The sequence below is a fragment of the Phyllopteryx taeniolatus genome, chromosome 6 (genome assembly GCF_024500385.1).
Source record: "Phyllopteryx taeniolatus isolate TA_2022b chromosome 6, UOR_Ptae_1.2, whole genome shotgun sequence".
NCBI lineage: Eukaryota > Metazoa > Chordata > Actinopteri > Syngnathiformes > Syngnathidae > Phyllopteryx > Phyllopteryx taeniolatus.
Genome location: NC_084507.1, coordinates 1,997,698 through 2,024,334, shown reverse-complemented (window position 1 = coordinate 2,024,334; position 26,637 = coordinate 1,997,698). Strand labels below are relative to the sequence as shown.

Below are 26,637 nucleotides of genomic sequence, written 5' to 3'. Positions count from 1 at the left end.
CTCATCTTCCTCTACCCTCTTTCAGAACCCCACGTGCTTCTTCCGCTCAGCATGCACATTCTTTTCATTTTTATAGATTAAAGAGTCAACTTTATTGTTATGGTAATACAGCCAATGAAATGCAGTTGCATCTACAAAGAAAATATAGGAATATTTACAGCAAAATACAAGTGGGAAAGTATAGTTGTGGGATGTTATGTTTGTATAACTATAATATGATCAGCATATAGGTGATATAGTTCATATTGACAAAAGTGGATAGCAATGAGTAAAACTGAGTCATAGACTGTGCTAAATATGAGCGCAGCAACGAGGAAATTGGCAGACGCACTGAGGCCATTAGTATAGTAGTAACTACAAGCAAGTAGTAAGCTTGATTGTGGAGGTGTAGCACACAGCCTAGTCCATTCTTGTGGTCAGTGTGAAGGCACAGGCATGACGGTGCTGGTCTTCAACCTCACAGGTACAGGTACCTAAGTCAATGACACGAAGATGTTCGTGAAGACCCCAGCCAGCTCCACTACACAAGTATCGCATCATATCCGGCTGCTTTCCGTGCATTCATCCTGCTTAGAATTGACATCGACAATCGAAAGTATGCAATGTCTGTCGGACAATTGGATTCATGGAGACATTTTCCAGATAGTTTCAGCTCTTCAGCATTTACATGCAACAAATTGAACAAGTGAAATTTTTAAGTTCCAAATACCTGTGACTTAAAGTTGTGCTACTTTATATACAATTGCAGCAATCGGTTATAATGTGCAGATGTAGAGGATAAACTGAAGCAAATAGTTGCAAAGTGTAAAGGATGTGCTCAAACGACCTAGTTAATGGTGTGAATTTTTCCATAGTTCTGGATTTAAAAATGATGTCTGCAGAAATAAATTCTCCCCAAATTTGGCTCAGTAGTAATTTTAGGCTCTTTTTCTGGTCAAATATTTGAGCCGATTTTAGGCACCCACATTTTGGACACATCAGCCTATCACAGCCTAAGATGTAGATGGCAGACGGCGAGGATGTTTCCTCATTGAACTTCTATGTATTCTGTGGTGTAATTGTTGCCTGTATTGAAAATCTGGGTGTTTTTTTTTTTTTTTTAAAGCAATAATGAATGAAAAAAATTGTGATTGTGAAACATGTTGGAAGGCTTGTTGTTGGACATTTCAGCAGGATAATGATCCCAAACAAGGAAACTCTCAATTAGTTTCAAAGAAAAAAAATAAAAATAAAACCCAGCCAATCACCTGACTTGAATCCAATCGAAAATCTATGGAAATAACTGAAACTCAAGGTCTACAAAAGAAGCCCATGGAACTCTTAAGATTTGAGAGACTGCTTGTGTGGAGGAATGGGCCCAAATCCCACCAGATCAATTCATGCGACTAGTTTTTCCATACAGGAGGCGTGTTGAAGCTCTCATTGCAAACAAAGACTTTTGTACAAAGTATGAAATAAATACCAGCTGGCGTGGTCAATACTTTTTTTCCCTGTGTCATTTCACATTATTACACACAACTTAATTTCTGAGCTTATTTGTTGTACTTTCTTAGTATGTATGGATTACTTTGGTTGTTTTCAACAGCTCATTCACAAAAACCTCCAAATGATATGCAGATTCAAATCTTTTTCCCGTGCTTTTATGATTTGCCACAATGACCTCTAAAGTAGTTTTTATTGTACTATACCATTGTTCTTTGCTTTTTATTAGCCTTATGGGGCCTCATTTCTTATCCATTACATTTGAGTGTCTTCGGAGCTGTTGATGACATTTTGCCAGCCAGTCATCAGTCCATCTGGCATTTTCACTTCATTAATTAACCTGTATGTTTGCAAAGAAGAGCAGTCTGCATAATTTAGTGGGCAAATGAAGGGTTTTATGTCGTGTCGCATTTTAGAGCTTTGCTTCTTATTTGTGGCCTTGACCAAAAGTATATTGACATGAAGTGAGAGGATAGATGGAGGGGAGGATGAAGAGGGAGAGACAAGTGGCTCAGGCAAAAGTGGAGAGTTATATAGCACGATAGAGTGGAAGAGAAGATGCCAGGCAGAACAGAGGAGAATGAAAGAGGAGGCAGAGAGATGGCAAGGTAGACAATTGAGTAATAGATAAGACAGCGAGAGGAAAAAAGAGACAGGGCAAGTCACTGAGGCTTTGCTAATTGGCACTTAGAAAAAAGGGGAAAAGGCTCTTTCCAAAGAATGATCATGCTGGTTTCTATTTTCAAGCAGATCTCTGTCCCTTCAATTTCCACCACCCTCCTCCCGCCGCCATCTAGACTAGACCAGAACAAACTGTTCTTGTTGTGGTAAGAAGAGGAGAAAATGCAGTATCATTAAGTTGCTCGCTGCCAAAGGGGCAAATCACAGGGACTGCCACAAGGTGACGGCCTGCAAAATGCTTGGTAGAAGGCCGTCCTGTACTTCCAGCTAGTCCGAGCTGCTCGTCTTTAACGAACACAGAGTTGTGTACCACCCCTAGAGGAGGCTGAATTTCAAAAGAAAGTAGTTTTTTTTCTGGTTCATCTCACATCTAGTGCAAGGACAAATTAAAAATACTAACAAAAACACTAAGTAAGGAGTTCAGCAAGTATTCAACAAGCAAGATTCATAGTTGATTGTCTTGGCTCCATGGCAACATTAGAGAATGAAACCAAACCAGGTCCCGGGTCACTTGTTATTGAGTTGTCTGTGTGTCTGTGTGTGGGTGTTGGTAAAATATTAGCTATCTCAATATTTGTCAGGGCGGCATGGTGACCGACTGGTTAGCACACCTGCCTCACAGTTCTGAGGACCCGGGTTGAAATCCCAGCCTCGCCTGTGTGGAGTTTGCATGTTCTCCCCGTGCCTGCGTGCGTTTTCTTCGGGTACTCCGGTTTCCTCTCCCATCCCAAAAACATGCATGGTACGTTAATTGAAGACTCTAAATTGCCCGTAGGTGTGAATGTGAGTGTGATTGTTGTTTGTCTACATATGCCCTGCGATTGGCTGGCGACCAGTTCATGGTGTACCCGCCTCTCGTGCCGAGTCAGCTGGGATAGACTCCAGCACGCCCGCTACCCTCGTGAGGACAAACGGTATGGAAAGTGGATGAATTCTATGTTTTATTGATTCCGCATTTGCTAACTTTTAATATTTAATGAGAAAAGTGTTTCATGAAATAGTGTGGTTTTTCTTTTATTTTTTTTATTTTTCCATTAGAAATTATACATTCTATCTTGGTGCGCTTTGCACAATGGTCATTGCACCGGACTATTGCTACATTAGTCATTCAAACCGCTCTAATTGCTAGAGGACTATGCATCTTTTTGCACAATTGTCCAAAAAAGCAGCAAGCAGCAATCTACATAAACTGTGCCCCTATTTCCCATAAAAGGACGTCCAAAAACAAGTTAAAAACACGGCATATGTTGTTAATATACAGAGTAAGGAATGACTACAACACCCATTTGTAGTTGATGAAATTGATGAAATTAGCGTTGGAAGCGGGAAAAATAAAGAAATGATCCGTATATGCCGACCAGAGTACATCACAATTCAACCACGCCAGCAATGGCGTGTGTGCGAATACACCCCTTTAGATCATATTCGCACATGCAGAATCACAGAAAATTATAGAAATCAGATTATCGGAGGGTTAGAAAGAATACTGAAGCCTTGGAAAAAACGAGGGACACGTTGAGGGACAAGGCTGGAGTCCGCTGCACGCAGACAGCTACAGCAGGGACACACATATAAATGCTCACACTGTAAGAACACTTGAATGGAACAAGGGTCAAAGTGTCCCTTTCATTGTTATTCAGGACAAGCAACCCATTAGTGAATTCCTGGTTTGATTTATTGTCGTTAAAGTTATTATTATTGTTTTTAGAAATGACTGTAGTTCCAATATGTTCCGCATCTTGGGTAAAAGATGTGTGTTTGACGTATTTTCGACAGTGGATACTGCATGATTTGTGCGTATGCATGGTCTAAGGAGGTTCTAAATGTGTTTGCAGGGTATGAACACAAAAACAAAAACAAGTACCACCATATTGACGAAACACAGATTTGTGCATCAAATGTGCATATGCGCGATTTAGGGACAAATCTGTGCGTATGCACTGTTAGTGAAAGACACCCAATGTGTTTGAAGTGATTTTAAGTAGTTGTTCCAAGTAAGGCTCTCTCTTATTTTCATGTCACTCCCCTTTGGCTGAACAGAGTGCAAGTTCCACTGCACCAATGGGAATTGTTTGCGTCTGGGCTCACTGATCTGTAACCAGCTCAATAACTGTGGAGACAACAGCGATGAGGAGAACTGCCCCATGGTCACCCAGCATCCTCCAGCGGGCATCTTCAACTGTGAGTGCTGCAGGACGCTGCCTTCACTTCATTTCCTCTCTTTCACATGAACTCCTCACACATCTACCACTCCCTGGAGAATGTTTAGTGTCGTTTTAATGAGTTTTGTATTGTGAATCTTTTTGCCTTCTTCTGAAAAGGTGGGGCTTCTCCATTAATTGTTTGAGAGCAATGGTTAAACAACAGTGTTTGGGCATTACAGAAAGATATTTTAAAAATGCATATATACTGCATATAGTTTTAGTTATGTTCTACAGAAATATTTGCAAATGTTGATTTGCGAATTGGTGAGGGTTGACTGTACACCCCTTCAGGGTTGGGTGAACATGGAAAAAATAATGACCATGAGGCATATTTTGATTCATATTGAAATCACAATTAATAAACCATTATTCATTGACTTCGAAACTTGATACAGTGGAACCTCGATAAAACGGACCATCGGGACTGAAAAATGTGTCTAAAACTTTTTTTCCATTTGTCACTTCAACTGCCATTGACAAAGTCCGTTAGTTCCAGAATTGGCTGCTGTTATTTACTGGCGCCGTGGCGCCACGTAGGCAGAGAATGGGACTGAGGTGTTTCCAGGTCACAAATATACAATATGACTAGATCCAATTCCAAATGACGTGTCTCCCTTGCCTACGCGGCGGCCATGTTGAATGTCAGGCATTGACGTGGCAGCCATGCGACGATGGTTATATCAATTGTCTATTGTACATAGGGCAGCCAGAGAGCGGAATGGCAGCAGTGTTAACTCTGAGGAATACAAACACAAATCTCTGGAGTCTGGAACATCCTATTTTTGGTACAGTACCAGCTTTATTTGTCGAGCTGTTCGCCTTTGCCAATGGATTTGGAACTAGGAAGCACACTAATTCCTCACGGCTCATGAAAGCGACTCGCCTATGATGAGTCCTGTATGTCAACAATGTCACCATGATCTAGCACATCGGCATGGTAAGTTTGGATAAAATGTGAAACTTTAAATATTTTCAACGTTTTGTTTTTTATTTATTTACAATAACTTTGTACAGTACTGGGCGTTTTAGGCTACGGAAAAAATCTATAAACCACTAATTTTGTACTGTACAGTAATACAGATGCATGTGGCCAAAAAGTGCTTCAATGTAACGCACAATCAGAAATATCTGATGACCTCCCACCCCTGTTAGGCCATTCTATCGAGGTTCCACTGTATTTCTTTAACTTGGAATCAATACTCAACTTTAAGTAAAACTTAAAAGAACAACCAGATAATACATTAGTAACAAGTAAAAATAATAATACATTAAAAATAGAAATAAAAAAACAATAAATAAAAATAAGGCAGCACGGTGGACGACTGGTTAGCACATCTGCCTCACAGTTCTGAGGACCGGGGTTCAAATCCCGGCCCTGCCTGTGTGGAGTTTGCATGTTTTCCCCGTGCCTGTGTGGGTTTTCTCCGGGCACTACGGTTTCCTCCCACATCCCCAAAACATGCATGGTAGGTTAATTGAAGACTCTATATTGTCCCTAGGTGTGAATGTGAGTGGCAATGGTTGTTTGCTTCTATGTGTCCTGCGATTGGCTGGCAACCGGTTCAGGGTGTACCCCGCCTCCTGCCCGAAGTGAGCTGGGATAGGCTCTAGCACTCCCACAACCCGCTTGTGGATAAGCGGTTCAGAAAATGGATGGATGGAATTAAAAATAAATACAGCATGGCGAAAAACACTGGAATGCCAGGGGTAACTGTATTGTCTATTATATATATTTGTTAAGAAAAAAATCCTCTCAATATTCTGGCATTTAGCAAATAGAAATAATGTTTATAATCCTAATTGACCTAAAACAAGAACATTTTAGTCTGATTTCATGTCAGACATTCAGGGGGGAAAAAAAGCATTTGTGTCTTTTTGTACAAAGCCATGACTGTGTGGTGTGGTGCATGCATGAAGTTGCATATTTATAGTAAGCTGAAAAAAGAGGTGAAGAAGAAAGCCGCAAGAAAGGGCATGTTCGTCAATTCAATCTAACGCTCACACTGCGCTCTGAGAGTGCAGTGTTCAGAGAGGCAGCGCACGCTCCATTTTCTATGAATTTGCGAACATGTTGGCCATTGGAAGGGATACATCAGTGCGTCCGCCATATTGAATGTGTCAGTTCTGTCTGTAAACATCTCCTTGCCGGACGCTCCGGCCGCTCTGACTGAGGAGACAGAGTACACGCCATCACTCCCGGACTGTGGCGCTCTGAATAACCAAATGGCACACTCCACCAACGTTCTGACTTTACGAACGAGTCTAGAGAGTGCGCTTGGAGTGAATTTTCCAACACACCCAAAATTTTATTAAACTCGTTTAAACTTCTGCCTGTATGTGTTATACGGCGTTTGTGTGTGACTATTCGTTATCTGAAGGTAAATCCTTCCCGCGATATAATACTAATGTTAGCTCGCCTGCCAATAGGGTTTTCGACAGACTGTTAGCATAAGCTGACAATTTCTAAAACGATGTGTGTCTTGCATTTAAATATACAATGTGTGTAACTCTTTTTGTTGTGTGTTTAGTTTTACAGTAACTCCAACTGGAGTGTCAGTAAACAGCCTAAAGCACGCTCAGGGGGGTGAGAAGAACATGCTTTCTTGCATACACAACCGATGTCGCAGCACATTAATTGTTTTTCTTCGATTATAATGTTGCTATGATTGTGAGAAGCCAAAATCGAAATCACAATTAAATTTCGATTAATCGCCCAAGCCCTACTTTCTCTCTGCACAGTTAGATGAGAACCCATTTGTACAAATAGATGGCATGGCTGAAACTACATTCTGTTTGTTGCAGGAGTTTTTAAATTGAGTTGTTGAGTTTAAGTTGAGTTGAGTTTGTTTCATGCAAAACCATTTGCCATTTGTTATTTGCTCTTCAAGTTATCCCTGTGTCAAATATTAGATGTGTCACTGCATGTAAAGGAACTGAAAATTGGGAGCAAATGGGGAATTTGTGGAGTCTCCCTTTGTATCAATAACCACTTCTAGTCTTATTGGAAGTATTTGTTACATTTTAGAGGGGAATGGGAATTTCAGAACCCGGAAGACCATTTGTTAGGTCGGAGTCCCCGATGATAGGCAAGAGGGCCCGATTCACAATCTCTGTTTTAGTTCCTCTCAAAGGTATCCAAGCAAAAATTCCTGAACCACAGCTTTGTTATTGCGACAGCCCTGTATCCGTATTTTTCTTCGTGATCGTCCACATCCTTGTTCAAGAAATCTTTCTACAGGAATTCTCCAAGAAAGGTTTAGTGAGATGTCAGTGATATTTCCTCAAACGGTCCAGTGTTTTATGGCTGATGCTACTCCTGATAATGTCAGTTATATTTTTGTCACAGCTAGTAGTATTAGTCAACAGAATAAACATAATAAACTGGCAGATAAACATAATAAAAATAAGGCTTGTTAAATCCTATTGGTACACAGACTTACATGAAACCAATATTCCATTCTTTAATAATAAAACAATCTCACTCCTTTTGCGACTTGCTGGAATGCCTTGACAGTATTGTGGTTGATATCATTGAGTGGTATATCTTTTTTTATTTCTACAAGAATTCCATCTCAAGTTGGACAAAGTCTAATGTTCACGTAACCCTAAAAGAGCTATGATCACAGTGCATTACTTCGCATTCAACAATTTTCTTTATGAAAACAAGCTTTAAATCCTATTTTATGGATTGATTTGTTAGCCACTCATGTTGGGCACTCTCATAACAGCAGCAAGTAAACTCAGTATCGGGTGCCGAAGGGTAAAAATAATTGCACTTTGAATTAAAGACTTTTTGATATTAGTCTGATGCATGTTCCATCAAAGATTTTCTCCTTTTCAATTTCTTTCCTGTTTTTGTTTGAACCTCTGTGGTGCTTTCATGAGGACCCCACATCTACCACCCGATTTCTGCTTCCTACTGAGCACCCCTGTCAGGGGAGGGAGATGAGAGTGTTCCCTCGACTCGCCACAATCAATGGAAACAGAATAGGAGACACAGAGAGTGAGATTGGAGGGAGAGAGGGTGAAGGACGCCATTGGACTGCAATGGCTGTCTGCCAGGTTACTTTGATCTGCTGCACTGTTCTCTTTCAATAACTTTTAGGAGGAGTGGGAAAACTTCTTACAGCAGCACTTTCATCCTTGGCACTGAATCTGTGTGTAAATGTCCGTCCGGCAAGTTCTTCACCTTCCTCTCATCACTTCCTCGCTCATTGGCTGCCCACTACCCTACCACATTTAAGATTCACCTCAAATGCTCCAACCTTTTTATTTGTACATTTGTTTTGTCTTTCTTTGTAACCTTTGTCTCTTGCCAAGCTACTTATATCCTTTTACTTTTCTCCCCATTGAAGGTCGAATGTTGAAGGGACTACATTCCATTTCCACTTAATAAAATCCTAAACTAGGTACTTAAAATACTAGAGCAAATGTAAATGTGCCTGCAGCCAACATTATAGGGAAAGCTGTGCAATCATTTTTATTTTCAGAGAGAGAGAGAGAGAGAGAGAGAGAGAGAGAGAGAGAGAGAGAGAGAGAGATGACTGCTGCAGGGAACGGAGTGGAGATGATATAGGATGGGAGCGCTATAAAGAGTGGCAGGAGATTAGAAAAGTAAGAAATCAGTAGATTGAAGGAAAGGAAAAGAAAAGAATGTGTGGATGTAAAGACAGGCAAAAGACGGAGCAGTAGAAAAAGATTCTGTCATGATGGAGTTTGCCATCTTGTTGTCGCCCCTGGCTGTTTCTGTGGCAGTGGCAGACAGATGGATCATGAATGCTGTCTAGACACTCTTTTCATCGCCGTGCCCCCCTTTCCTCCTTTTTCGACTCTTCATACAACTTCTTTCATCTTTTATTCGCCACTTGTCCTCTATTTTCTTCTATCTAAATGTCTACACTCATACTCGCTTCAACTCCACTTCCCCTTTGTAATACACTCATGTCCTAAAGTATTGGAACATTGAGGGCAATTTCCTAATTTCTGTTATCAAGATGATGTTAAATATGTATTAAATCTGCCATAGTGAAAAGCTATGAGGAGTTTGGGCAGCTCAAGACACAAGCGAGTCATTTACCTGAGATGTGTCCTTCATATCAGTTGCAATAAGTTAGTCATGGGCAAATGATACAGAGGCTTTGGCGCTTGCGTCACACTTCCTGAAGCGGAGTGATTCGAAACGCTATGTCAGAGCTTGTATCAAAACACCAGTGTCACCTGACCGCTGACGTTCGAAGCTTCGAACATCATCGCTGTTTCGCTTTGCGCTACATTCCTTCAAAATGTTTCAAAGCTTTTCATTGGCTTATAGTCTTTCAGTGTGTCTCATTGGCTCATGGCGTTTCAACGCATACTGAGCCAGTGACAACCAATCAGCATTTAATCGTCCATCCATCCATCCATTTTCTACCGCTTATCCGAGGTCGGGTCGCGGGGGCAGTAGCTTTAGCAGGGATGCCCAGACTTCCCTCTCCCCAGCTACTTCATCCAGCTCTTCCGGGGGATCCCGAGGCGTTCCCAGGCCAGCCGAAAGACGTAGTCTCTCCATTGTGTCCTGGGTCGTCCCCGGGGTCTCCTCCCGGTGGGACATGCCCTGAACACCTCACCAGGATGACCAAGCTTCTCACCCTATCTCTAAGGGAGAGCCCGGACACCCTGCAGAGGAAACTCATTTCGGCTGCTTGTAGCCGGGATCTTGTTTTTTCGGTCACGACCCATAGCTCCTGACCATAGGTGAGGGTAGGAACGTATATATCGACTGGTTAATTGAGAGCTTCGCCTTTCGGCTTAGCTCCTTCTTTACCGCAACGGACCGATACAAAGTCTGCATCACTGCAGATGCTGCACTGATCCGCCTGTCGATCCTCCGTTCCATTCTTCCCTCACTCGTGAACAAGACCCCGAGATACTTGAACTCCTCCATTTGGGGCAGGATCTCATCCCCGACCTGGAGAGGGCACGCCACCCTTCTCTGACTGAGGACCATGGTCTCATATTTGGAGGTGCTGATTCTCATCCCAGCCGCTTCACACTCGGCTGTGAACTGCTCCAGTGAGAGTTGGAGATCATGGCTTGATGAAGCCAAGAGAACCACATCATCTGTAAAAAGCAGAGATGCAATACTGGGGCCACCAAACCGGACCCCCTCTACGCCTCGGCTGCACCTTGAAATTTTGTCTATAAAAACTATGAACAGAATCGGTGACAAAGGGCAGCCTTGGTGGAGTCCGACCCTCAGCGGAAACGAGTCCGACTTACTGCCGGATATGCGGACCAAACTCTGCTTCCTCATGGGAAGGTGTGTCGGTGGAATTGAGGAGGTCTTCCAAGTATTCTCCCCACTGATTCACAACGTCCCAAGTCGAGGTCAGCAGCGCCCCATCCCCACTATACACAGTGTTGATGGTGCACTGCTTCCCCCTCCTGAGACGCCGGAGGGTGGACCAAAAATTCCTCGAAGCCGTCCGGAAGTCTTTCTCCATGGCCTCACCGAACTCCTCCCATACCCGAGTTTTTGCTTCAGCGACCAGCAAAGCTGCATTCCGCTTGGCCAGCCGGTACCCATCAGCTGCCTCAGGAGTCCCACAGGCCAAAAAGGCCCGATAGGACTCCTTCTTCAGTTTGACGGCATCCCTCACCGTTGGTGTCCACCAACGGGTTCGGGGATTGCTGCCATGACAGGCACCGACCTCCTTACGACCACAGCTCCGGTCGGCCTCCTCACCAACGGAGGCGCGGAACATGGTCCACTCGGACTCGATGTCCCCCGCATCCCCCAGAACATGAGCAAAGTTCTGTCGGAGGTGGGAGTTGAAACTCCTTCTAACAGGGGATTCCGCCAGACGTTCCCAGCAGATACGTTTGAGCCTGCCAAATCGGACCGGCACCTTCCCCCACCAACGGAACCAACTCACCACCAGGTGGTGATCAGTTGACAGCTCCGCTCCTCTCTTCACCCGCGTGTCCAAGACATGCGGCCGCAAGTCCGATGACACGACCACAAAGTCGATCATCGAACTGTGACCTAGGGTTTCCTGGTGCCAAGTGCACATGTGGATACCCTTATCTTTGAACATGGTGTTCGTTATGGACAATCCGTGATGAGCACAGAAGTCCATTAACAGAACGCCGCTTGGGTTCTGATCGTGGGTGCTGTTCCGCCCAATCACGCCCTTCCAGGTCTCACTGTCATTGCCCACGTGAGCATTACAGTCTCCCACCAGAACGATGGGGTCCCCAGCGGGAGTGCTCTCCAGCACTTCCTCCAAGGACTCCTAAAAGGGTGGGTATTCTGCTGTTTGGTGCATAGGCACAAACAACAGTCAGGACCCGTCCCCCCACCCGAAGGCGGAGGGAGGGTATCCTCTCGTCCACCGGGTTGAACCCCAACGTACAGGCGCCGAACCGGGAGGCAATAAGTTTACCCACACCTGCTCGGCGCCTCTCACCGTGGGCAACTCCAGAGTGGAAGAGAGTCCAACCTCTCTCAAGAGGACTGGTACCACATCCCAAGCTGCGTGTGGAGGCGATTCCGACTATATTAAGTCGGAACTTCTCGACCTCACACACACCCGCGTCCGGGCAAGGGAAAACATGTTCTTGAAAATGTTTGTCATCATAGGGGGTTTTGGAGATGTGCTTTGTCTGGTCCCTCACCTAGGACCTATTTGCCATGGGTGACCCTGCCTGGGGCATAAAACCTCAGACAACTTAGCTCCTAGGATCATTGGGACACACAAACCCCTCCACCACGATAAGGTGAGAGCTCAAGGAGGGGACCTCTCTTTTTATATTTGTAAAATTTAGGAAAAGTGAGGGCCAGCTACATTAATAAAAATGAATAGTTCTCGATTACAGTGGTTTTACTGTTCCACTCAAAACACACAAAGCACAACAGGAAGTGGAATTTTACAAAAAAAGAATTATTAAATCAGAAGGGAAAACTACAAGGAAAAGATGCAGAGGGGTTTTACCCCCACAAGAAAATAATAATAATGGTAATAGAAAGAAAATAGGTATACGTAAAGAAGAATAGGACATCTTGTGTGGCTGGACTCAAAATGAGTGTGAAATAAGTTGAATCATAGTAAGGGAGAGTAAAGTTGGGACTCGTGTGGGCTCGCTAGCTTTAACCCAGACTACTACGCACCAATTTGTACTTTCTCGTACTCATTGCGATGTTTTAATCACGATCTAGGTCACTCGGTCTGGTCTTTCTCAGTTGTCTCAGAAAGAACGGAGGCAGGTTTGGTTGAAGAAGATGCACAAAAGGTAAAAACAAAAGAGATGCAAAAAGAAAGTTGTTGTCCCGTTGGTGGTGCGCTCGTAACTTTTCCTGACATTTGAACTTGTTGCGGGCCCCGCTCTTGCACTCAACCTTGGGTATAACTGGTAGAGGTGCCAGGAGTGGCTTCCTGGGGGGGAGTCCCCTCCAACAGATCAAGGCTGGGAAAAGAGATTGAAGCCGCATGGCTGGCTTCTGTGATCGGACAGCGCCGCTGTCGTGGTCCGGGGTCGCTCACGTGCCATGGTGACAACAAAGTGAAAAGGAAAAGGAGAGGGGGGAGGGCAGAGCCGTGGCTTAGGTAACTTTTGGCATGAAGTTGAGGAGAAGAGAGAGCCAAGAGAGCGAGAAGGCGGACGCCGAAGGGTTCAATACCTAGGGGGCGTGTCTAAGAGACGGGAGAAGTGGAGAAGACCACACTCATCGACTTGAATTTAGTCTACAATTTGGCCCATAAAAAGGGGTTTAAAAATCATATATTAATCTGAAATACTCCCAACTTTGTACTCTCCCACGTTTAGGAAAGAAACATAATAACAAACAATTGTTACAACTCTCGCCCAGGCACTAAACTAATGTTCTTGGCACAGTTTTTACAGGTTGATATCAAATACATTCAAAAGAAACAAGTTGGGAAGGCTTGGGAAATGTATTCTTTCAGGCACTTATCACATTATTTCTTCTCCTTTCACTTGCCAAGATGACTCATCAGGGTTACCCCATTTCTGATGCTTTTACCACTATTACTGCAACAAATGCTCATTACGATTTCTGTTTCTCTCCAAGGAGCAGGGAAGACCCGTTTGGATTCTTAAGTGATCAAGTGTGTGTTTTATGGCATTGTTTCTATATGCGACCAAGGGGTGAATGCTACATGTTGCTCTTTCACTTGTCGTGTTGTTATTGTTGTTGTTTGTTTCTTAAGAAAAAATGTACACTCTATAATATTGTACTAAACGCATACAGTAATGACATAATTAAATAGAATTTAAAAAGAATAACAGTTTTTGTCACACTTTGCATCATTGTGCTGCTCCTTCTGGTGCGCTCGCCTTAGCCACATCTCTCTCTCTCTCTCTCTCTCTATTGTATATATATATATATATATATATATAAGCTATATGTGTGTGTGTATTTGTGATTGATACTTAAAAAGCACACAGAATGTCTTGAGTCGGTTACTTGTGTGAGGCATTCATGTCAAGGTTTGCCAGTGACTACTCCAGGGTTGCTGTGCATGACTGATACCATCAGCACACTTCCCTTTATCCAATTAAGGCAAACACTATTTTTGACAGTTTTCATGAGGAGCTTCTGCTGTGTTTTGTTGTGCTCCCATAATGCCCGCATTAGACTACAAGACAAATTTGGTCTTTCACAATTGCACTGTCAGACAAGTGCCATAAAATCTTGTCGTATCTCGTTTAGACAGTGGCAACTCTACACGACATGTATTCCAATACCACCGCATCCCGTCTTTTCAGATCACTGGGCTTTATCCTGTTAAATCAAACACTGTCGGAGAGGCCGAACCAGAAAATGCGACCGGATACACTAGTTACTGTGGCGACGACAACAACAAAGGATCACGCGAATGTGTTGTGTGGTGGAAAAATAGAACAAAATGAGGAAAAACGTGTGGTGGTCGTCACCGGTGCTCGGGAGAGGACTATCATTTAAAGATTGCTTGAGGTCTGTTCACATATTTTCAATACCATACAATCAATTATCAATATAGTTGTCGATTTATTTGATGAGCGATTAGTTTTTGATTAATCGATTGATTTTGACAGCTCTAGTTAGGAGTCTAAAATTGTCCTGGGGTGTGAATATGATTGCGAATTGTTTTTTGTCTGTATGTGCCGTCTGACTGACTGGTGACCAGTGTAGGGTGTACGCCGCATGCCGGCTGAAGTCAGCTGGGATAGGCTCTAGCTCACCTGCGACCCTAATGAGCATAAGCAGTATAGAAAATGGATGGATGGATAGATGGATGGATGGATGGACGAGAGCAGCTGTACATCTCCTGGCCATTGAGACGTTGAAACGCTCAACTAAAATAATATGTAGCTCTTTCTGTCACACTAACCACAAGACATCTACATTTTAATTGACACAATTAATGAAAATGCACACAAGTACAATTTTTAAAATGAGAACTTTGGCCAGATAAAGTGATGGAATATGTTGGCCATACGTTTTCATCTTATAAAGCAACGTGGATTTTAAGCCCCTCACTTTGCTTTTGCCATGGGAGAGATGAAAGCAGATTGTCAACCATCAAGCAAGAAATCTGGGATTATATGGAAATATAATGAAATGATTCCTAATGTCTGTCTGTCACTTATGCAACATAACACGACACGTGTGTGAACGCGAGACTTCCAGCTCAGCAAGATTTAGATTAGTGTAGTTGTGGAGTTATTGTCCTCAGGATCTTTGTGGAGCAGCCTGTTGTCCATGTAGTTAAAGGATTTACTCTGAGTCGACACAACAAGAGAAATATTGAACTAAAGCTCTGGATAAAGACTCATCTGTTCAACTCCTCTTTCTCATTATTACTGTCTATGTTAGCTGTCATCTGCCTGTACTTGTTTGTCTCTTGCACTTTTCTTTCCTTCTTTCTCAAACCAGCGGCTTTCCTTTAAGCTGGTTCATGTTTGTTTTATTTTTGTTGTTGTTGTTTTTCCCCGTCAGTGTTCAGCTCATGTTGGTAATGTAACACATAACACGTTTAGTTTAGTTTGAATGCGGAAGTAATGTGTACAAAATACTGTAATTTCCTGAGGTTTCCCACGATATCGCAATAATTATCGTGCCGTGAGATGAATTTAATGATAAAACCGAACGATGAGATATAAATATTGTTACATCCCTAATGATCAGCTATTGGAAGAAAAACGGGTCTCCAGTGGTGCTGAACCTGGCACCACCAGCAAGGAACACCTCAAGTGTTTTCCTTTCAACATAGTTTCCATTCTGGTTAGGATCAAGGATGAAAGTCTCCAGCTACCAGTGTAAGAAAACAACAACTGTTGCAATGTTGCTGTTAGGACGGCCCCTCCTGAGTCGTTAGTATGCATAACAGGCACACTTGGGTGAACAGGTCAAGGGTGAAGGTTAAGGGTGAGTGGAACTAATGCTTTTATGCTCTTGATTTGGCTCCTCTCGGGTGTAATACCCGCCTGTCAATTTGTTTGAGCAGAGGATTTACATAATGAATTTATATTATTCAGTGTTCCCTGCAGTCTCTCTCTGTATCGCCTCTCTTTTAGTGCTGCTCTCTCTCTCTCTCTCTCTCTCTCTCTCACCCTCTATCTCTCTCCCCACACCTCTCCTCCACCCCTCATCTCCCTCCTCTCATCAAGTTTACCAAGTACCCCGAGCAGTGTCTAAATGCAAACAAGCCTCATTTCCAAACTCCCGCTACCCAATATGCGCCTTGTATGCTACAATCGGAGCTCGATTTAGAGGCTCTGACAAGAGATGGCTTGAGTTGGTGAAAAGGAAAAAAGGTGAGGGTGAGAGAGATAGGAATGGCTAGTCGTGTTTTCTTAAAACTCATTCAGTGAAACTGGGCCTTTAGTTTAGGAGCTACTGTACTAATCTCCCTGTTATCTAAATTAATGAGGATATGGTCAAAAGGGAACACAACAACTAAATAGGCTGAATTGAGATTGTTGTCTTCCAAAATACATTTGCTAGAAAAAATGCGAATTTAAATGATCTTAATAAATGGCTGCAATATAACAAAGAGTGAACAATTTCAGGGGGGTCTGAATACTTTCCGTACCCACTGTAAATGTCTGTAAAGTATTGCAACTTTGCTACTGTATGTCTGATGTTCAATTCAGAGAAGTGGCAACATTGTAGTCAGTGTTGGCAAGTAACTAATTACATGTAACCAGATTACGTAATTCCATTACAAAATTAATGGAATGGTAATCCATTACATTACTGAGAGAAAATGTGTAATTAAATGAGTTGCTTTTGGAAATGTCCATGGTTACATTTGAAAAATAGTTGCAAAAGCTCCGATTTTTTTTTTTCTTATCACTTCCTCCTTCTAAAGCCAACGTTTGTGCTCTCTCTGGTGATGCACCATTCTGCTATAATCTCAAAAATGATATTTTTCCAAATATAACCTTGAAGCACCACCTTGTTGTGCAATCTATTAGTTTACACATACAGTGTAATGTAATAAGCACATTTTTTTCAATTATTTACATTTCATCAAGTTTTGTGATCAGCTCATTTTTGTGTGTAAAGAACAAATCTGTGGTTCATTCCAAAATAAGGATGTATGGTTTTAATCCGGACTCTAAATTGCCCGTAGGTATGACTGTGAGTGCGAATGGTTGTTTGTTCCTATGTGCCCTGCAATTGGCTGGCAACCAGTTCAGGGTGTACCCTGCCTCCTGCCCGATGACAGCTGGGATAGGCTCCAGCACGCCCGCGACCCTAGTGAGGAGAAGCGGCTCAGAAAATGGATGGATGGATGGTTTTAATCCACTTTCTAAAGGAAACAAAGGGTCCTGTTGATGCCTTCATTCAAAATTAAGAAAAGTAATCAAAATGTAATAAGTTATATTACTTTGAGGAAGTAATTGAAATATTTATACTACTATTACATTTTCAACATGGTAACTTGTACCGTATTTTCACGACCATAAGGCACACCGTATTAAAAGGCACAGTCTCAGTTACGGGGTCTATTTCTGTATTTAACAAATACATAAGGTATTATTGGGCGGAGGCATGGTAAAACATACGCTGGTTTAAAACATACGCTTGCATGCATGCACGCTAAAACAATGTTTTTAAAAAGGCAGCGGGAGCAAAACTGAGTTCGGTTGTACTTTATTGAAGTATTTAACAATGTGCTCACATTATTTTTTGATCAATCCTCATCCACAAATCCATCAAAGTCCTCATGTTCTGTATCCGAAATGAACAACTGGGCAAGTTCTCCAACAAACACGCCGGGTTCCCTCTCGTAAAGCAGCAGTCAATTTTGTTCATACTAGGCATTACGGTAATAAGTCGCCAACTCGCGGCGAGAGCCACCTTCAAAATTAAATGCTTCCCAATAATACGGACGTCAGTGTTCTTCGGTTAAGGAATGCAACCAGCAAAGTTAATTTGAAACTTGAGATACATTAAAAACTTTAGTTTATTTGATATCTTAGGAAAAATAAATCGTAAATGGACTGCACTTATATAGCACTTTATCTACATCATCACAGTGCCCAAAGCGCTTTACAAAGCCTCGCATTCACACACACATTCATAAACCAATGGATGACTCCTGCCATGCAAGGCGCTGCCAGGCCCACTGGGAGCAAATTAGGGTTCAGTGTCTTGCCCAAGGACACTTCGACATGCGGACAGTCGTAGCAGGGATTCGAACCTGTTCTACCTACTGAGCCAAAGCCACCCCAACATAATCCCATTGGTATCGCAAGACAAGTCCAGATCTGTGTGACAGACCACCAAGGACTCCACGAAAAGAGGTTTGATGAAGATCTGATATTGTATTTCAAAATAAAAGTCTCTGAAAACTAATAAACTACATTTTTTAATGCATCTCAAGATTCAAATTAACCTTGCTGGTTGCATTCCTTAACCGAAGAGCATTGACGTCCGTATTATTGGGAAGCATTTAATTTTGAAGGTGGCTTTCGCCGCCAGTTGGCGACGTATTACCGTAATGCCTAGTATGAACAAAATTAAGGGCGGCTGGAGTCATAGTTCCATCAACTTCAATCTATGCCAGACGAATTAATGCCGTTTTGTTCTGGACACTGCGTGAACGCGCGTATGCGTGTGTGCACACATGCGCACTGCTGAAGCACACCGCTATCTCCTCAGCATGTCATCATGACACCTGCCTTCTATTAAAATGATGTAACATACACTCAGACACCTGGCATTGTTAGAGCTCAATGTTAATGACAGGGGGCTGTTGTAATTCTTCCTCCTGTGTTTTTGTGTCACGCTGAATTCCAACACGCCTTGCAGTGGTAGTTGGATGCCTGTGTGCGGCAGCCCTCTCCTCTCCCTGCTACTTTTGTCTTTCAACTCCAGAGTGCATGCTGCTTAATGACAAGTGCCCCCTTCCTCTCTTCATACTTAGTTTGATAGACTTGTCTATGTGCTCCTCCTTTTCCCTCAGTCTTGGGCCCAGTGTGTGCGCGCTAGGTAATGATGCAGCTGGGCCATTAAAAGCGGGGTGCTATTTGACAGCATCGCAACCCCCCCCCCCCCCCCCCCCCCCCCCCCCCCCCACCCAACTCACACACATTCTGATGCACTTGCACACACAGACACACAGAGGGCCTGAATGATCCCCTTGGGGGTAAATGAAGTCCTCACAATAATACTGAGTATTTCTTTCCTGATGAGGATTGTGCATTTGTTTCGAAAGAAACGTGGAAGAAAGGGGAGAAAAGAGTGAGATGAAGTTAGGTCTATCTTCCGAGTAAGCCACCGCCTGTCTTTGTCTTCTCTCTTCGCCGGCCTCCCACTCTGTTTTTCGGAGGTTGTGTATGTGCATGTTTGAAGTCTGTCCATTTGTCTTAGGGGATTGTGCAGTGCTTGTATTGAGTGTACGTGTGTACGTGCGTGGGTGCGTGTGTGTGCGTGTGTATGGGGGTGGAGAGAGGGAACTGAAGGTGTTAAAGGCTTGATGTGAATAGCCTTCATCCATCAGCCATGAAGGTCAGCAGGGTGATACCACTAATCTTGGGTGGTCCTCGGTTTTCATTTGGAACACCTACCATTCATACACACATTTATCTACTGGAAGGGATTGCTGTGCAGTTCCGTGTGTAAATGTGTGTGCGCGTGCATCCCAGTTTACGAGAGGAAGTCAGGGGCATAATTCAGGATGACCTCACACACACTACTGAAACGTTTATTTCAGTTTCCAGTACTATACGTGTGGGGGTCAGTATAATGTGTGAAAGGATTTCAGTAGCGTGTGTAAGAGTTTTTCAATAGTGGATATGAAAACCATTCAGCCGTGCGTATGAGAGCATTTCCTTTAGTGCGTATATACGAGGAGTTCATTAGTGCGTGCAAGAGTCTTTGCCGTTGAAACGAAAGCGCTTCCGGTTACACGGCGCACACACCTGGAGCTCCGGTCAGGAGAGCGTGTGCGCCAAATGTATGCTTAAAACTATGTTTGCATAAATGTACGTATATATACACTCACTAATCACTTAAGTAGGTACAGTACATCTGCGCTATCTCATTTGGCGGGGGGAAAATAGCCTGTGACAGTCACCTGTGTGCACCAAATGTATTCTTAAAATGCTTAATGTGCATGTATAATAATGTATATATATACATATTTACACTCACCGGCCACTTAAGTACACCTGTGCCATCTCAATCCAATAGGATAATTTATTTCTAGCAGTATAAATTATAGGCTTTTTTGATAGATTCTTCATTTATTTCTGTTGGATTAAATGAGATAGCACAGGTGTACCTACTAAAGTGGCCAGTGAATACATATGTACAGTATATGTACACACATATGCAGAGTTTTTAGCCTCCATTTGGTGCCCATGCTCTCCTGACGGGAGGTTTAGTTGACAGTGTGTTCCATGTCTGGACCAAAAGAGAGGCTATCAAGCATGTCTGCACTTGGAGATAAAATCGTTGGCCGGTATCCAAAGGTTGTGATGGTCCCAGCTGAATCCAGTATATTGTGAAGTAACACAGCGACTAGCAATATGACCAGATTTGCTAAAAATGACAGTCTTTCAAACTGTTTGGTCTGGTTGCAACGGCCGTTTCAACCTGAGTACAATGCATTAAAAATGTTGAAAATCAGATGATGGGTTCTGGAGGAAGTTACTTTTTTGTTTTTGGGTGAAATTGCCTTTTTGGGGAATGTTTTGTGTGATATCGCCTATCGAAAATCTGGGCAAAAAAGACCTTCAAATTAGAGAACAATAGTACAACCTATTTATTTCTTAAATAAATATAAATATATTACATACACTGGACTGCAATGAAGGTTCTCATCACGAGAAACAACTGACAATGTTAACTTGGCGCTCGTTGACATTTACTGTAATGAATCCTTCAAGATGTCATTGTATTCGATCACAGTGTCCCGCTGTAATTTAGCTTCACTTGTTGAGGATGCGTGCTGTTTGCCTGCAAATACACAGTAGTAAAAAAAACAAAAAACATTTGAGAACCCTTTGGAATTTGGATTTCTGGTCATAAAATGGGATCTTAACTTCACCCAAGTCACAACAATAGATAAACACAGTCTGCTTAAATGAATACCACAAAACAATTACGATTCCATGTTCTTTATTGAACAAAACATCTAAATGTCACAGTCCAGGGTGACTAAAAATACGTGGCACTCTAAGCTACTGACTTCTCCGAAAGCAAATCAGAGTCAGCGCTCAACTAACCAAGAGTCCGATCAATGTGACAAGATTATAGGTGTTAGTTAAAGCTGCCCTGGCCTATAAAACACACCAGTTTTGTATTCTAAGATCTCAGAATACCCAGAATTCAGAATTAACTTGCATGAAGCTGGAAGTGGTCACTTGATGTTCATCAGTCCATGGGCAAACAGATTTTCTATAAAGTTCAGCACTGTTGCTCCTCTCCCTAAGAGTGTAAAGATGACAACAAGAGCCCAGCGCCGAATGCTTAATGAGGTGAAGAATAATCCTAGAGTGTCAGCTAAAGTTTTAAGAAGTCTGTTGCACATGCACGCATCTTTGTTGCCAAATCTCTGATAAGTAGAACATAAAGCAAGAATGGACACCACTGCTGTCCCCCAAAACATTGCTGCAGGTTTGAATTTTGCAAAAGAGCACCTGGATGTTCCACCGCACCACTGGCTAACTATTGTTTGGAGAGATGAATAAAAAATACAAACTAGACCAATCCTTGTGCGCCTCAGGGTCTGTATGCAGGACTGTAGACGATATAAAAATGAATGAGAACTTCACACCAGCTGTCGGCCAATTAAAGCTTTAAAGAAGATGGGTGATGCAACAGGACAACGGCCCAAAGGACACAAGTAAATCAATAAGAAAGTACACCCGGACTGGCCTGGTCAGAGTCCTGACCTCAAGCCGATTGAGATGCTGCAAGCGTGACCTCAAGATAGCGATTCACATCAGACATCCCCAGAATATTGCTGAACTAAAAACGTTTTGTCAAGTTGAATTGTGTAAAATTCCTCCAGACCGTTGTGCAGGTTTGATCTTCAACTTCAGGAGATTTTTGGTTGGAGATATTGCTGCCAAAAAAGGTCAGTACTCGGATACATTGCTTGTCTTTCTCTCAGAATGTTCGCGATGGTAAGAAGAATATAACAATGGCTGTGAACGAGATAATTACATGCGAGACTCCATCTATGGCAATGTGAGAGGCGAGGCTCTAGGTGGAAATGCTCGTTCCGCCAACCACTAAACAAACACACACAGACACACACACACATATATAAGTAGGGCTGGTCTCAAACCATGAGTCTCGGGACAAAGAATGAATATGCTTCATGCGTGCGTCCCTGTTAAATTTCGTGCGTCACAGATGCTGGACGCACATCAAACAATATCCCTGTATACTCACACATTAATTATTAATCCATATATAATCCATCATAATTTAATTAAGTTATAATTATAGGTCAGTGCCCTCACTGTACACCACAGATGTTAAGTATCTATGTGCTTTTGGGAAGCATTGAACGGGGATAAATAATTGTATTATTATTTTTTTTTTACATTAATATGAAAAAAAAACAAAATAAATCAGAGTACAAATCTGAAGTATACATAGTCTGTCTGTCTATTTCTCTCTCTCTCTCTCTCTCTCTCTCTCCCTCTCTCCTCAACCGAAAGGCAGAAAACCAAACGATGCATTTTTATATGCATTTTTTTTCATCTAATAATAGATATAAACTAATACATGATTGACTTACAAGATCATTCTAATTAGATAGACCATTTGATCTCACGCTCTTACTTTATATCCATTATGAGACTACCTGCCTGTACACACACACACACACACACACACACAAACAATTGCGCATGCATGCACGCACCCACAAACAATAGTAGTTTGAATGAAACCGGGCATCCAGTCAGTAGCACCTTGGCTTTAATATTCACACATGCCCATGGCAAAAGCTTGTTTCTCTCATTGGTAGTCAAAAAGGACAGTGACCACCTGTAAAATTTCCTAGCTTGAGAAAAAAAAAACATCAGCTAACTCCTACCTAACAACATGAACTGTCACCTATGGTTAAATGCAGCAAAAACGAGGCCTGGGAATGATAACAATGTGTTGGTATTGCGTGGGAGAAGTTAAGCAATATGCCATGTATCTGTATCCTGGTTTAATCAAGGTGGGCATATGAATGTCACGAGTTAGCCTGCCAGAGGGCTTTAGGAACGCAGAAACAATGTTTTTAAAGGAAGGCTCAAGACTTAACTGATTTATTCGTTTTTATTTTACACATTTCACTTATTTATTAATTTACCTATTTTTGACTTATTTTATTCATTTATCTATTTATTCATTTTTATCCTATTTTATTGTATCTCTTATCATCCTTTATGGTATCACTTTTATCCTGTTTTATTTTATATTTATTTATTTTTGTATTTTTTTTTCAGTCTTTTAAAGTTTTACACCAGTGTCTCCTCATGGGAGCCTCTACGGCGGGAGGTGTGTTCAGTCTGCCCGTGGGGATGTCATCCTGCAGCCTCCTGGGGCCGGGAGGGGTGGGGGTCTCTGCGCAATGTGGGGAGTCCCACCCTGTCTACCCCGATCGTGGTGGTTTCTGGTGTGGCATCCTGTGTGGTTGCGAGCTGTGGCACCTCTCAGTGTGGATGGCTCCCAGAGTTTGTTTTGCTTAGCCTGGATCCTCGGTGCCTTGCCATGTTGCCATGTCTCTATACTATCGCTATACTGTTAGTCAATAGACTGTGTCTCTGTGTGGGAAGGGTGGGAGTGATGGTGTGGATCAAACTAGTTTGTGGTTAAAATACTATGTTTCAACCATTTACTATGTGGTTCGTAAACGTTTCTAGCTTGTAAAAAAAAAATGGTTTCAAAATATTGGGGGTGCTTTTATTCACGTTAGGGGTGAATAACCGCACCCCCAAAAATGTGCTAGACACGCCACTGCTCGAGGGTATCTCCTTATGGTAAGTGCCATCTGACAATTTTTCAAAACCCGTTCCTGCTGGATAAGGTATAAATAGCTCAAATATTATTAGTAGTAGTATTATTTTATGTGGATGAGCTTTTTTGTTTTTGTTTACACTGCAAACAGTATTGAATTGTTATCCATCAAGGTTGCTTTTAAAAGGCTCTTGGAGATGAAGAGATTGAACAGAAGTTCAAGGTCCGGTCAGCCTTATACATCATACAATAAATGTTACTGATAATTTAAATGGTATGATAATTGAATGTTTTATATTTATATATTTTTATAACCACATGCTTTTGAGGGTTTTGTCCGGGTACTCCAGCATCTTTCGTAGGTGAATTGAAGACTAAGTAGCCCATAGGTATGAATGATTTTGTTGTGTGTATATGTGCCCTGTGATTGGCTGGTCCAAGGTGTACCCAGCCTCTCACCCAAAGCCAGCTGGGATAGGCTCCAGCTCATCCGTGACCCTGATGAGGACAAACTGGATAGAAAATGGATGTATAATGTTTGCCTCTGTTCAGTACATGTGTTTGTGTATGGACGCTAACATGCTTAATCTTGTGGTGTTAAGATGCCATTTACATGCAGATAGGTAGTCTCCTCCTACTGATCATTTCTGCACAGCCCTGTACAAACACTGTAAATAAAAGCACAGGAGCCTAATTTATCATTACACCAAGCATTATGTACTAATGAAATGTGACTCCTTATGACGAGTTACTCCATCAATGCATTTACATCCATTAAAAATTGTCTGTATCCACTGTTTAAAGGTCTCGGTTTTCAGATCAATAATTATAAGAATTCAGAAACCTGTATTTAATCTGTACATGCAAAAGGGTGGATATCTATTTATTAAACTAAAAAGGTAAGACTGGTATATTATATTACCATACGAAATGTCGTTCTAGATTTGCTACCCCGACAGTGTAATAGCGATTACAGTTTTTCTCATTTGCAAAAACACATATCTTGAACCCTCCACCCATTTTCTCAAGACCTTAAACACAAATCCCAAAATTCAAGCTACATTCACTAAACCCCTGACTCTTCCTGCAAAACCAAACTATTCTATACGCGAAACTGACCCTGAGTCAATCAAAATGAAAAACCCCAGTCAGTACACACTACATAGAGAAATGGAAAACACAATCATCACTGTCACAATATAATAGTATCGATGTTGACCGGACCCAGACGCAGACGGAGGCGGAAGAAGTCATGGAGAACGGTTTATTTGTATTTGAGTTCAGTGGGCTCTCTAAGGCGTTGATGGTGGACCATCGGGACAACGAACATGGGGGAACCGGTGGCGTGAGCAGGTGGAAGAGCTTGCCGGCTTGGCTGGAGAGAACAGTGAGGCGGGGAGCCCGGAAGGAGCACTGCGGACGAAGAGGAACACGGAGATGAGTACAATTGTGGGGAGTAGCGTAGCTTACGTGCGAAAATAGAGCTGATATACCACGGGTGAACGTTAATACTCCGGCCCCGATTCCCTGGATAGGGCAGGCTTAAATGCAGGCAGTGTAGGGTGCTGATTGGCAACAGTTGCGCGGCCGTGGTGGTGCTGATTAATGGGAAAAGAGAGAGGGGGAGAGAGAGAGAGGGCGACAGGGGCGCAAAGCACCACCCAAGCTCCAACAACGGAACTGCAGGGACAGACCATGACAATCAGATCAATCATAAAACTCCAGGAATAATCTTGATTGCTCACAATAGCAATGCATTTGGCAAAACAAGACCAAAGTCCTATTTAGTACTTATTTAGCAAAAAAGAATAAAAAGCACTAGCATTTGACTTTCCTACCTGCACTTATCATTATGCAACACAAGTGCATCAGAGTGCAAAATGTGTTTTAGTGGGTGAAAATATCTTCATAAGTTGTGTCTACCTAGGCGAAAAGTGCTGAAGATTCTACCAAATGAGCGATCAATTCAATAAGTGGATTCAGGGCACTGAGGAGACAACAGGGATTTGTGTTTTAGCAGTTGCGGAACACTGTAAAATGAGCCCTTTCAGGAAAGTACAATACAAATAATTAGAACATTTTCTTGCAAAACAAAAGTTCCCTTGCAGCTGTTACCGCTCATGCCCTAATTATCATACTACATTCTACGACGTATATTTGATACCAGTAGTTGAAAATAGTAATCACTGCCCTTACAAGCGTCTTATTGCTTGAGTTTGTGTGTGCCTTGTGTGTATGAGAGAGAGAGAGAGAGAGAGGGAGGGAGGGACGGAGAGCAAGAGAGAGAGAGAGAGAGACAGCAGAATGATTAGAACTGTCTGACACCTCTTCCCAGACTCGAAGGCCTCACATAACAGCACGTATGATGCCGCATGTGTGTGTCTGTTTCTGTGTCTGTTGGTCAAAAGCTTCCACACAGCAAATCAAAAGTATGAATCCTTGGTGCTAGCCAATCAGAGGCAGAGTGGGTTTTTTCTGGACTTGATACATTTTCAATGTTGTGGTAACACCCGCCGCGCCACTCACGATGCAGCAAGCCACTGGCAGAATGATGTTTGCAACACATCCACAACTAGGACACTTATTACATTCACTAGTCTGCGAGCTAACGAGCTAGCAAGCTAAGAGCTGAAAATAAAAAGCTCACTTGACCACGGTGACATTGTTAAAACTTCAGCGCTCAGAGTGTGTGGTGGTCCCCACAATAACACACACACACAAACATACACACACGCACACAAGGGAACGTTAACTGTTCATAAACCAAAAGCACAGCGGCACACGTTATCAATATTCAGGCAGTACTTG

The 26,637-nt window shown here is 42.5% G+C and overlaps 1 protein-coding gene across 6 annotated transcripts in view; it reads left to right on the top strand.

Moving 5' to 3' along the window:
- LOC133479539 (low-density lipoprotein receptor class A domain-containing protein 4-like) overlaps positions 1-26,637 on the top strand; it is a 263,673-nt gene that overhangs the window by 81,381 nt on the left and 155,655 nt on the right. For all 6 annotated transcript variants that reach the window (XM_061776671.1, XM_061776670.1, XM_061776668.1 and 3 more), the window contains one exon: positions 4,204-4,344. In XM_061776671.1, the coding sequence (XP_061632655.1) occupies positions 4,204-4,344 (141 nt within the window). The remainder of the gene's footprint in view (positions 1-4,203; positions 4,345-26,637) is intronic.